This window comes from Nematostella vectensis, chromosome 4 (assembly GCF_932526225.1).
Source record: "Nematostella vectensis chromosome 4, jaNemVect1.1, whole genome shotgun sequence".
Lineage (NCBI taxonomy): Eukaryota > Metazoa > Cnidaria > Anthozoa > Actiniaria > Edwardsiidae > Nematostella > Nematostella vectensis.
This window is the reverse complement of record NC_064037.1, coordinates 14,178,680-14,189,896: the sequence shown is the minus strand read 5'-3', so window position 1 is coordinate 14,189,896 and position 11,217 is coordinate 14,178,680. Positions and strand designations below refer to the sequence as shown.

Genomic DNA, 11,217 nt, shown 5'->3' with positions numbered 1-11,217 from the left:
ATGAGACTGTCGTTTGTATTTTTGCTATTAATCTTGACGTTTGCCGATAAAACATGTAGATTAAAAGTCAGGCGTAAACAGCGAGTTCGGCATTCTCTTCTACTTTTCCCCGCACTTAAATCACTGCAAGTTGACAAAAATAGCTTAGAAAGCATATAAACACATAGTACCTACCGAAGAGAGCACTGCTTTATCTTATCATTTCCAAGTTTTCGTATTTCGAGCTGGACTCGTGCCGTTTCCATTCAACAACCAAACTTGTAACTATCTATTTCTATGCTTTTCTACAGTATTTTCACCAAGCTTGGACAGCAAATCAAGTTTCCATCATGTTAGGCGACCGTGTTTTATTTCCCAAGTCGCAGGAAAACCCCTATAAAAGTCTATATTTTAGATAAACCCCAGCAGGACTCACTGACCTCATCCGACATGTTGTACAATTTGTGGGACTTTTGGGTTGCACTTCGCTGGCTTCTATTTGCTGCTTTCTGATTGGATATCCGTGCGCGCGTCGGATCTATGAATTTTTTCCGGGTGCTCGCATTGTATTTTTCGATGTGCTCGTTGCTCATTTTATTCTCAACAACTAAAAATTCTCGGTCTCGCAAGGGAGTTGGTAGCTATATGGGTGGGCTTTGCAGAGCTCTTGGTCAAATGTTATTTGACCCATTCAAACCAAAATGGAATGTTAGAACAACTATTATTTCCTAGGCATGTGCACTAAAAAAATTGAAAAATTTATATTGTAACTTTATTAGCCCCATCTACATTGATCATGACATTTCTATATCCTTCCTCTGAATATTTTTTTCGTTGTAAATCCTTTCGGTTGATTGGCTTGCTAAGGCTTGGCCATATGAGATGCTTTCACCACTTCCAAATCTTAGGACACTAAAAATGTACTCCCCAGAGTGCTACCACTGACACGAAATAAATGGACTGATGAAATAATCATCATAATCATCACACAATTGGCACAGATAAAGATGATTGGGGGTCAGTACGCAGCTCTTACAAGCTGCAATTTGATTGGGCAAATGAACAATATCCGCACCTCGACACAAAGAACGAGAAGAATAGAGACAAAAGAACTCCCTTTGTTGAACAAAGATAATAGGAGACAAAGCAGCTGCGTACTTACTCGTGATTGCCCCTACCTATGAACCCCTAATGTCGGTCAATACAAACCGTAAGATAATGAATATATTTTTAATGCACTCCTCAAGCAGGCTTTTTCATGGTTAGCCTACCTGTAGGCTTTGATATATTTTCCGGCACGAAAACACGGAGTTCGCATAACCCGGCCGCCATCTTGGATAATGCGCTCCGCAGGGGGAGGGGGAGGAAAAATGCGCGGGGCCCCAGATAGGCTATTTTATGGTGAGGTAGTCGGGCAAAGAGGGCCCCGAAGGGGTAAAACAGCAGCCGAAATCCGCCTTACTCGTTTTCGTTATAAAGACCTTTATAATAGCATGAAACTCCAAGCCTTGCTGCTCAGCGGACTTCATTTCCTAAGACTCCTAACCCCATCTAAATTTAGGCCCTATTGTTAGCGGTTTCATTTAAGATAGGGCTATTTTGTTGTATTATATTACCAAACGTGGTAATACAAAATTAACTGCCGGGGAACGGGATTTGTCCCTCAAACCCCCCACCACCACCACCCTTCAGGACCCTGTGAGTAGAATTTTATATATTTCAATACCATATACTTGCGATCTCGACAATTTTATAAAAAAAAACATGTTGCGACATAATGAATGTTGTCGTTTGTTTAAAATGTATAAAATTAAAAACAGATTTAAAGATTTTAATGATGTGTTTGTTTGATACAATGATTAAAAAAATAAGAGGTGTTATAAATAACACCCAACTAATATACTTAACGAGCAAACTTTATGTTTTCACCAGTAAAAAAATATTTCCCTATTTAGATAATTTTGGCTTATGACTTGTATGACTTGGGTTGGGTTGGGTGGTCAGGCGCGTACACAGGGGGGGTGCGCAGGGTGCGCGCGCGCCCCCCTTGGTGACAAATGAGTGGGCATTTCTTATTAAAGAATCTTTAAATAATGCGCTTTTCCCATATGATACAGCTATGACTGGGCACACCCCCCCCCCCCCCCCCCCCCCCCCCCATCAGCCAATACTGGGTACGCACCTGGAAGTGGCTCATTAACAAAAGATTTTAAAATAATATTTTGGTATCAAAGCAATGGAAACAATGTTTCCGCAAGAGGCGGGTACGATTACTGTCTCTTTGTTAGAATAAAAAAAAAGAATTAAACGAAGAGCGGATTGTCGTGTGTTCACTACGCAAATGATCCAGAGTCTCTTGTAGACGGTCGTCCCGATATGAGAGCCGACACACTAGGGAGTGCGCCAGTGGGGGATGGCGCCAGCGGTAGTCCCTGGTAAGGTATGCTCTCCTCCTCATTCTCAACTCTCCGCTTTTCACGACGCCGCTTACGCTGAGATACCCGAATACCTTCAGACTTAAACTTCGGGTGAACGTCGGAGTGCGCTCGTTGTATGTTGGTCGAAGGGAGTGACCTCATCGAGGATAACGAAGGAAGCGCGGCGGTTATGGGTCTTTGTAGTTGTAACAGTTGTGTTATCAGGGCTTTCATCTCGGCCATTTCTCGGCGCATTTCTTCTTGTGTTTGCTCGTAAAGTTCTTTCAGATTTGTAACTTCGTCTTGTAAACTGAATAACAAGAACAAGACAAGGTGTGATTATAATGATCGAAAATATGCTCCTTGGGGTAAGATATTTTGATAGAATTTTCTCACAAGAAACCCTCAGTTTATGTGGAAACGACCGGCTTTATTATCTGTTTGAATAAAAAAATGATTTTTTTTTATTCCAATTGAAAGCAAGAGCAAGACAATGCACAGCGCCTTTTGGGAACAAGTTCTGTTTATAAAAGCACAACAGCCATTTTTTACTTTGGGCGTCAAAAACTTGCGCAAAAGATTGAGCCCAGAGTAAGATACAGAATGCGAACACAAATTAGAACTTTTGTTATCCTGGGTACCATAACCTAGAGCTTCTCTCGTTACGTGACGCTTCCGCTATCGAAACGCCTACGTAACGAAACGGCTGTGGAGTTTGTTACCAAGGGTACACGTTTGTTGACAACCCTCTATAGTACACAGGTGCTTCCGTTAATGGCGGGCGCAGTAAAAAACTCGGCCAACAAAAATAGTCTTTTCTTTAAAAAAAAGTCGCCAAATACTTTTCTACACACTCCTCCCCAAGCCTCACGCAAACCCTGGCTAAATGCCTACTACACATACATTTCCAGTCCTTTGTTTCGTTTCCAGTTCCCGTTGCCGTTAGTATTGCCGTTATTTCCATGGTTGGCACCAGGCTCCTTGACCGCTTCTAGTACCTCGTCCACAACGTCCTTGATCTGGTGTGTCATACGCTCTAGCTCCCCGTTTGCGGGCTGGGTCGAGTCGTCATCATAATACAGCTCCTATAAGGAACAAATTGAATGAAGAGTGGGTTACATAACCACTCATGACATGCCCGTACCCAGGATTTTTCTTGGGGAGAAGCGGAATCGGAAAAAGTGGACAAAATTTTCCCGGGGGGGGGGGGGGAGAGTTAAATGATAAAAAAACTGACCACCCCTGAAAGAACAAAGAGGGATTTTAAATGACTTTGCACGGGACGCTTATCGTCGGATTTGGCTACAAGAGTGATCTAGCTTGTGCTTCATAGTTTTGTCAACAAATAGCATGTATATTAAGAACGAAAGTGGACCATCGGCCGTTGTGTGGGGGGGTGCGTTCGCACCCCCTGCACCCTCCTGGTTACGGGCATGCATGATATACACAGAGTAAACTATACGAGTAGACACTATAAATAGTGAATGGGATAGCGGTACGATTGTCCTGAAAGGCTAGTGAATGTTAGATATACTTTTCCGTTCATTCGACCTTGTGCTCCATTCAATAAACGTGGAATTATATAGGATAAGAGAACGGCTCGGTAGTTGAGAAGGCGAGGAGAAACTGGAACTTCTCGGCGATATAGCGGTCCTTGCAAAGCGTTTCCTGAGAAGGTCCCTGTAGACGCGAAGTGATTTTCTCGCGACCGAAGAAGATAGGGCTGGAAGCCCATGCATCCGCGTACATAGCGGGGTGCGCGCACCCTGCCCGACCCAGTGGCGATCATAAAGTGGGTCTGATACCTATGATTGCGCACCCCTCCCCCCTCAGTCAAACCTGGGCACGCAACATTCATGTATACGTACATAGACATACATACAATATACGTTTTTATTATATACATACTGAGAAATACTCACTGAAAACATATTCAGTAAATTTTCGTTCGTTCACTGATCTCAGCAAATTAGAGGCGCGAACGATTTTTTTTTTCACCGTGAAGAAAAGTCGTTCGCGGTTCTGATTGGACAAACGTTTTTTTCACTGCGTGACAATAACGAGACAGATTCATTTCAATGTAAGTTTCTGTCTGTCTTTAACTGAACCGTCGAACAGCACAAACCTCGGAGCCTCTGCAGCTAAGTCTAAAAAATGATATGTAATAAGCTTATAAATTCCTCAGTACGTATATAGTAAACAAAATACAGCATGGAAAGTGCTTTGTACAGTTTTAATTCACTCGTTGTTTTGTATCAAAAGAACTCACTCGTTCGTTTTTTGATACTGCACAACTCGTGAATAAAACCTGTACGCGCACACTTTCCATGTAGTATTCTCTATAGTTTACCTCTGGTGCGAGTCGCGTGTTGATAAAGTGCCTATGCCGGTCACGCTTCACGCTGCCCATAGCCTCCTCAAGACTCAAGATCGTGCTGGCACGTAACATGGCTGCGTTAGCCTTGGCGTTATCGTATACACGCTGGAATGTGTCCGACATAAGAGCAATGAACAGATTCAGCAAGACAATGGCGGAGACAGCAATGTACGTACCGCACAAAAGCTGCGCCATCAGCCTGTCCACTGCGAGCAGAGACTCCCAAGGGTAGTTACCAACGTTCGTCATCTCCCAGACAGAGTACATAAGGTCGTTAAATGATTCCCAACCATCGCTTGATTGGCCCTTTGCTTTCATTATTGCGGCATTCTTTGCGCCACCAAAGATAATCCAGAATGCACAGATGTATGGAAAATAGAACGCAAAGTATAGTACTGCAAATTTAAGCGTGTCATCGATTATGTGACCTATCATCACTATGAATGGACCGAGCGTGGCGAAAGCGCGAACACTTTTCATCAACCGCAGCCATATGAAGATGATGCCAACAGCTGATACTTTAGGGTGTAGAGACTGGGACGCCGCGTTATTCATACCCACAGCTAGCCCGCGTGTGAGCACCATCGCAGTGACCCAACCGTAAGTAATCCAATCAAAGTAGTTCCACGCGTCGTTGAAGTAAGAAATCCCGGAGTCGGCGATTTCGCGTAGCTCCATTTCTAAGTATTTCCGCTCCTCTGGCCATCTAGGGTGACAATACTGAAGATCTTTCTCAAGTTTGTGAATTCGCCACCGTTTCCATTTGTAATGCGCGGATTTCGAGGAACGAAGTTCCCAGAACTCCTGAACGATAAAATAGAATGTCATGCTAACAACAATGGTTTCCATGACAATTCGCCACCAATACTTGGAAGGAGGGAAGTAATACTTAGATTCTTCGCCGAAGTGTAATGTCACCGCCAGCGCTGTCCACACCAGGACGTAAAATAGTTGGACTATGAGTTGAAGTATAACCCCCTGACGTCCGAACTTGCTCCATTTGATCGCGATGAGTCGTTGGAAGACTGGATGCATGATTAGATCCATCTGCTTGAATAGCACAACGCACTGGAGAGGGGTCCGCGCGTAGCATCCGTGACCTGAGAGGGAAAGGCAAATACTGTAAACATCTTCTTATCTTATATAGCCTACAGGCGCGTAGGTAGGACTTATTGAGGGGGCTGTTGATTCGTAGATTTTGTGATATGGTTCAATGAGAAAATACCCCTTTTTGGTAGCTGAGAGGGGGGAGGGAGAGGAAGATTCCTTTTTGGTAGCTGTGAGGGGGGAGGGAGTGGAAGATTCCTTTTTGTTAGCTGAGAGGGGGGAGGGAGACGAAGATTCCTTTTTGGTAGCTGAGAGGGGGGAGGGAGAGGAAGATTCCTTTTTGGTAGCTGTGAGGGGGGGAGGGAGAGGATGATTCCTTTTTGGTAGCTGAGAGGGGGGAGGGAGACGAAGATTCCTTTTTGGTAGTTGAGAGGGGAGAGGAAGATTCCTTTTTGGTAGTTGAGAGGGGGGAGGGAGAGGAAGATTCCTTTTTTGTAGTTGAGAGGGGGGAGGGAGAGGAAGATTCCTTTTTGGTAACTGAGAGGGGGGAGGGAGAGGAAGATTCCTTTTTGGTAGCTGTGAGGGGGGAGGGAGAGGAAGATTCCTTTTTGGCAGCTGAGAGGGGGGAGGAAGAGGAAGATTCCTTTTCGGTAACTGAGAGGGGGGAGGGAGAGGAAGATTCCTTTTTGGTAGCTGTGAGGGGGGAGGGAGAGGAAGATTCCTTTTTGACAGCTGAGAGCGGGGGGGGGGGGGGGGGGGAGGAGAGGAAGATTCATTTTTGGTAGTTGAGAGGGGGAGGGAGAGGAAGATTCCTTTTTGGTAACTGAGAGGGGGGAGGGAGAGGAAGATTCCTTTTTGGCAGCTGAGATGGGAGAGGAAGAGGAAGATTCCTTTTTGGTAGCTGAGAGGAGGGAGGGAGAGGAAGATTCCTTTTTGGCAGCTGAGAGGGGGGAGGGAGAGGAAGATTCCTTTTTGGTAGCTGAGAGGGGGAAGGGAGAGGAAGATTCCTTTTGGGTGTGTAACCAAAACTAGTCTTCTCTCTAAGAAATAAATGCAATGAGCGAAATTTCCAAATAAATAAAACAAACTATCAGGGCTGATTAGGCCTTGAGATGTAAGGGAGGAAATACGGCCAAAAAAATTGGTACACAGATTAACCCCCCTTTCCAATACCCCTGCTGGTATATAATAGAAGACAGGGGTGGTATTTTGGGGTATATAATTCTACAAAATGCTATCCCTTAGGTGGTGTTCAAAGATTATATCAATTCTGCTACATTTTATTGGGTCTCAAATTGATTTTGCTCATGACCACCAGTGTCTGTTTTTGTTGGAGACCCCCCCCCCTCCTATTTTCAATACATCTAACTACTCTAACTGTACTCACCATTCTCAGGAAGGTCTGGCTCAAGGTAATTTAGGTAGTAGTACTGCTTGCGATTTGCCCTGTCAGTGGTATGGAATTGATCTAATGCTTCCTTAGCAACAGGCGGCATCTTAGAGATCATGATTGACAGTGAACAGTTGCCGCTAGTGTCCTGGACGCCTGCAGCAGTGCCTTGATCAATCAAGAACTTTGCCGTCTCAGAACGATCTGTAAAAATGATATAAAAGGATATATCAATCGGACAAATAACATCATTGAAACACCCAAGTACAGGTGACCTTAAGACTACTGGATAGGGTACAGCATAAACTTGAAGCTGACTTTGCCAGAGTTTTATCTTCTTCAGAGCAGACATGAAAAAAAGGCATATACAGTGAACCCTTGTTAAGATTATTGATGCCTTCAAGACTGTAATAAAAGTCCATGAGGGCACAACCAACAGTTATAAGAAATTAAAAATAATAATGAAAATAAAATGTGATTATGAGAAATGAAAACAGTATTCATAAGAAAAAAAGACATAAAAACAAATGAAACACAATCATAACAAATGTTGATTGTAGTGCTATTACTTATGATGATAAAAAGAGGTTTAATGAATGGGCATCACAGAAGTGTTAATGAGTTCTAAATGCCACTCCATAAAGATTTATACAATGGAGATTTATATAATGGGGCTTATACTGATATAGAGTAATTCAAAACTTTATTGAAATAAATCCTAGGAAGTAGAGAATATTCCTCCAATAAATAGTCTGACCCTCTGCATCCACCCCTGCCATTCATTCCAGTTGTTGACTTACCAAGCTCTGCCGCAACTTGAAGGGGAGTTCTCCCCTTATAATCCCTATCGTCCATGTTTCCACCCAACTTTATCAAAACCTTCAGGGACTTTGTAGCATCATTCTTGGCAGCATAATGTGTGGGTGTCTGCTGCTCTCCTGTTGTCTTAGCTTCTAGATCAGCTATATGGAAAAAGAAAGTTATTCTTTATCTAGATCCTCAAAAACCCCTCCCTGTCATAATCTCATTTGCAGCAATTATATCCTTGAAGTCCTGGGGATAAATAACTTCCTTACAAGAACACTTTTTAAGATTAGTAGAGGCTAAATATGTATATTTTTAAAAGCAAATGAAAATTCTCTAGAGGTTTAAGGTTATAAAAGTGACAGATATTGACATAGATTTTTAAAAACTAATTTATTACTAATAATTTTTATAGGAGAGTAATTAATGTTCCCCGAAAATAAAACACTCAAAACAAAGTCGATTTTATCTTAGCAAATAAATAAGCAAATATTACTTTGCACGAATTTGGTCTAATTTTCTATGTTTACCTCCATTCTGGAAAAGGAACTCGACCATTTCTGGGTAATCTACAGCAGCGGCGACATGTAACGGTGTCCTTCCGTAGCTGTCAGAAACGTTGACTTTGCCTCCATTTTCCAGGATAAACTTAGCTACATCCGGATGCCATATCCTTGCAACTTCGTGCAATATCGTCTGCCCGTGCCGATCACTGAAATTCACATCGGCCCCGTCCTGAATTAACTCCTCTAAAAAGTCAAAATCTAACTCTTGCTCCTCTTCCACACTGGCCTTGGCCAATTTCGCGAAGTAGATTAACATGGCCCTACTGCTGGCAAGTGGTGCGACCGACTGCGACCCGTTTTGGACGATCGGAAGCGGTTTCACGTAGCCTTGTGTATCCGTTAAAATATAGTTGCTTTTTCCTAAGTCTTCTACATCGCTATCCAAGGCACATTGAGACTTTTTGCTCTCCTGTCGACGGTAAATATTCGCTCTGTCTCGGGGACCTGGTCCATCACCACGATTCGAATTCGCGTTGTTATCTATTCGCATGTAGTTGTTGTAGTGTTTCCACTTTGAAAGCGAATGGACTCCTTTACGAATACGAGTCCAGCTATTCGTCGAGCCTGATCTCGTATCCCTAAAGTAATTTAACTCACGCATTTCTTGTGCTTCTTCAGGTCTTGGTAGAGGATGCACACGGGCCTGTTTCATTGTAAGAACACAACAACAACACTAAATTGGCTTTCCGAATCGTTGAATGACTTTCACAAATATAAAACAATCAAATTGTTTCATTTCAATTAACTCAAAAGTTATCAAACAAACTAGCGTTATTGACCAAAAGAACAAGCTTTTCCAATAAAGAGCAATGCACGGCGACACCGCAGCGTGACTTTATGTGTTACGATAGTTGTTATGGGAGCCAAACACAAGGACAAACACAATAGACAAAGAGCACCGCGAAGCGTGACGCGTCAAAGCTGTTCCCACCCTACCCTTGAGGGTGAAAAACAGAATGCCACTCGGTGTTTTTTATAAACCGGTGGAATCTTTGTACCATCTTGAACTGTTGTTTATGTTCTCTTCTAGCCGCTTCAATGCTACACTTTCAATATTACACTTTGTTTCGCGGATTTATGAAAAAAAATATTGTCGTAACTTTACTTTATTTTCATCGTTTTACTTTATTAGCTTTGCCCAAAAGTAAAACTCACAGAAAAATAAATATAGTCAAGTGAATGATAATGATTACTGGCAACTAAAAAAAGCAAGGGACTTCCAATTAGCCGCCGAGAGTGTTGCTAAATTTTTTTATCAATAGTTACAGCAAAAATCTTGTTTATCAACCGAGGTTTTGTGACACTCCAAAGTGGGTAAAAAAATAAGTATAATCTTATTTCCTCGTTCCGTTAAAATAAGAGACTGATACTCTATTCTAAAACAGAAATCCTAAGATTATATTTGTATGTCCAAAGGTTGGATTCCGAAAGCCGGAAATTCGACGTGAATAAATCACGTGTCACCTACCGTTTAGATATAGCGATTGCTCACTCGCAGTTTAGTTCTCGAACTGGCTCCGCTAGTTCACTACTACTGTATAGGGCCTCGCCGTAATAATGCAATGCGTATTGTATGTGTTTTGAGGCTTAAATAAACAATAGAACAATGTGCAGGCCATGTTGCTGTGTATTTTGCACAACTTTATGCCGTTTTGTCTTGAGTTTTTAGCCACGTGCTCGGTAACGAATACCAGTCCTTTTTTTTTCGATTCTTTATCACAATGAACAATGCACAGTTTCGCCGTAATTCTAATACAATTAAACATTTAATTTTTCAAGGAGTATAAAATTAGCGGTCATTTTGGTTATTCTGTGCCGAGGAATGCTTTTTTGCAAGTTTACTTACGCCACGCTTTGACGGTAAATATTTATCAAAGACATGAAAAACAATCACCAAATCACTTAGAATTGTAAACGCGATGCTTAAATAAAATTCCGATGCACGGACCAGCAGACCGATTTTCCTTTAATAAGTGCAATAAATATCTTTCAATAAGAGAGTGAGACGTAACCGTATCAATTAGTAAAATTAAAATAAATAAGAACATAAGACAAAAAATATAAAAAGCGTACTAAAAATGAATAAAAGATAATATAACAAAAAATAGGTATAAAAAGAACATTGTGACCGCACAAAAAGTCGTTTTAACAGCACCAGAAAAAAAATCGAAAGCTAATGGGGCCACCTGTTACTTAAAAATAGCGCACGACTTAAAAAGGCACTGCACGGCTGTCAATCATATGAACAAAAAGGGGGGCGATTTCAGCCTTGTGAAAACTCATATCGTCTCAGACGTGAAATTGATTTATTGTAACGAAAAGCATGTTTTGGAATTCTTCATTGTGAACTTGCTGGGTCTGCCAAAAGGCTATCCCTACGAATGGTGATACCATAACTCAGTTCCAGGTGTCGGGGTATAATGGGGTTAAGGCCAGCGCATGGTGACCCACTAGGACACCCAACATTAGCACAATACCAGTACATGCTGGGGCCTCGTGGATCGACTATTGGTGTGTTTGACTGGTATTTGCGCGCGCAGACATTCAGTTAAAGAAGGCCAATCACGCCGCCATTTCATGCTCCCGGGCAATACTGACTCACTCAAAGAATCCATTTCCATCGGCTAATTCAAGCAT

At 42.3% G+C, this 11,217-nt stretch overlaps 1 protein-coding gene across 2 annotated transcripts; it reads right to left on the bottom strand.

The window, feature by feature from the left end:
- Positions 1-1,796: 1,796 nt before the first annotated feature.
- LOC5510955 (transient receptor potential cation channel subfamily A member 1) lies at positions 1,797-10,203 on the bottom strand. Of its 2 annotated transcripts, XM_032380118.2 has the most exons (7): positions 10,049-10,203; positions 8,545-9,223; positions 8,011-8,172; positions 7,208-7,414; positions 4,747-5,873; positions 3,300-3,481; positions 1,797-2,706 (listed from the first exon to the last, which is right to left on the bottom strand). In XM_032380118.2, the coding sequence occupies exons 2-7, from the start codon at positions 9,179-9,181 to the stop codon at positions 2,313-2,315; spliced, it is 2,709 nt and encodes a 902-aa protein (XP_032236009.2). In that variant the 5' UTR covers positions 9,182-9,223; positions 10,049-10,203; the 3' UTR covers positions 1,797-2,312. The 2 variants fall into 2 exon arrangements, with proteins under 2 accessions (XP_032236009.2, XP_032236008.2); XM_032380117.2 differs by lacking the exon at positions 10,049-10,203 and having other exon boundaries at positions 8,545-9,437.
- Between the last annotated feature and the right edge of the window lie 1,014 nt (positions 10,204-11,217).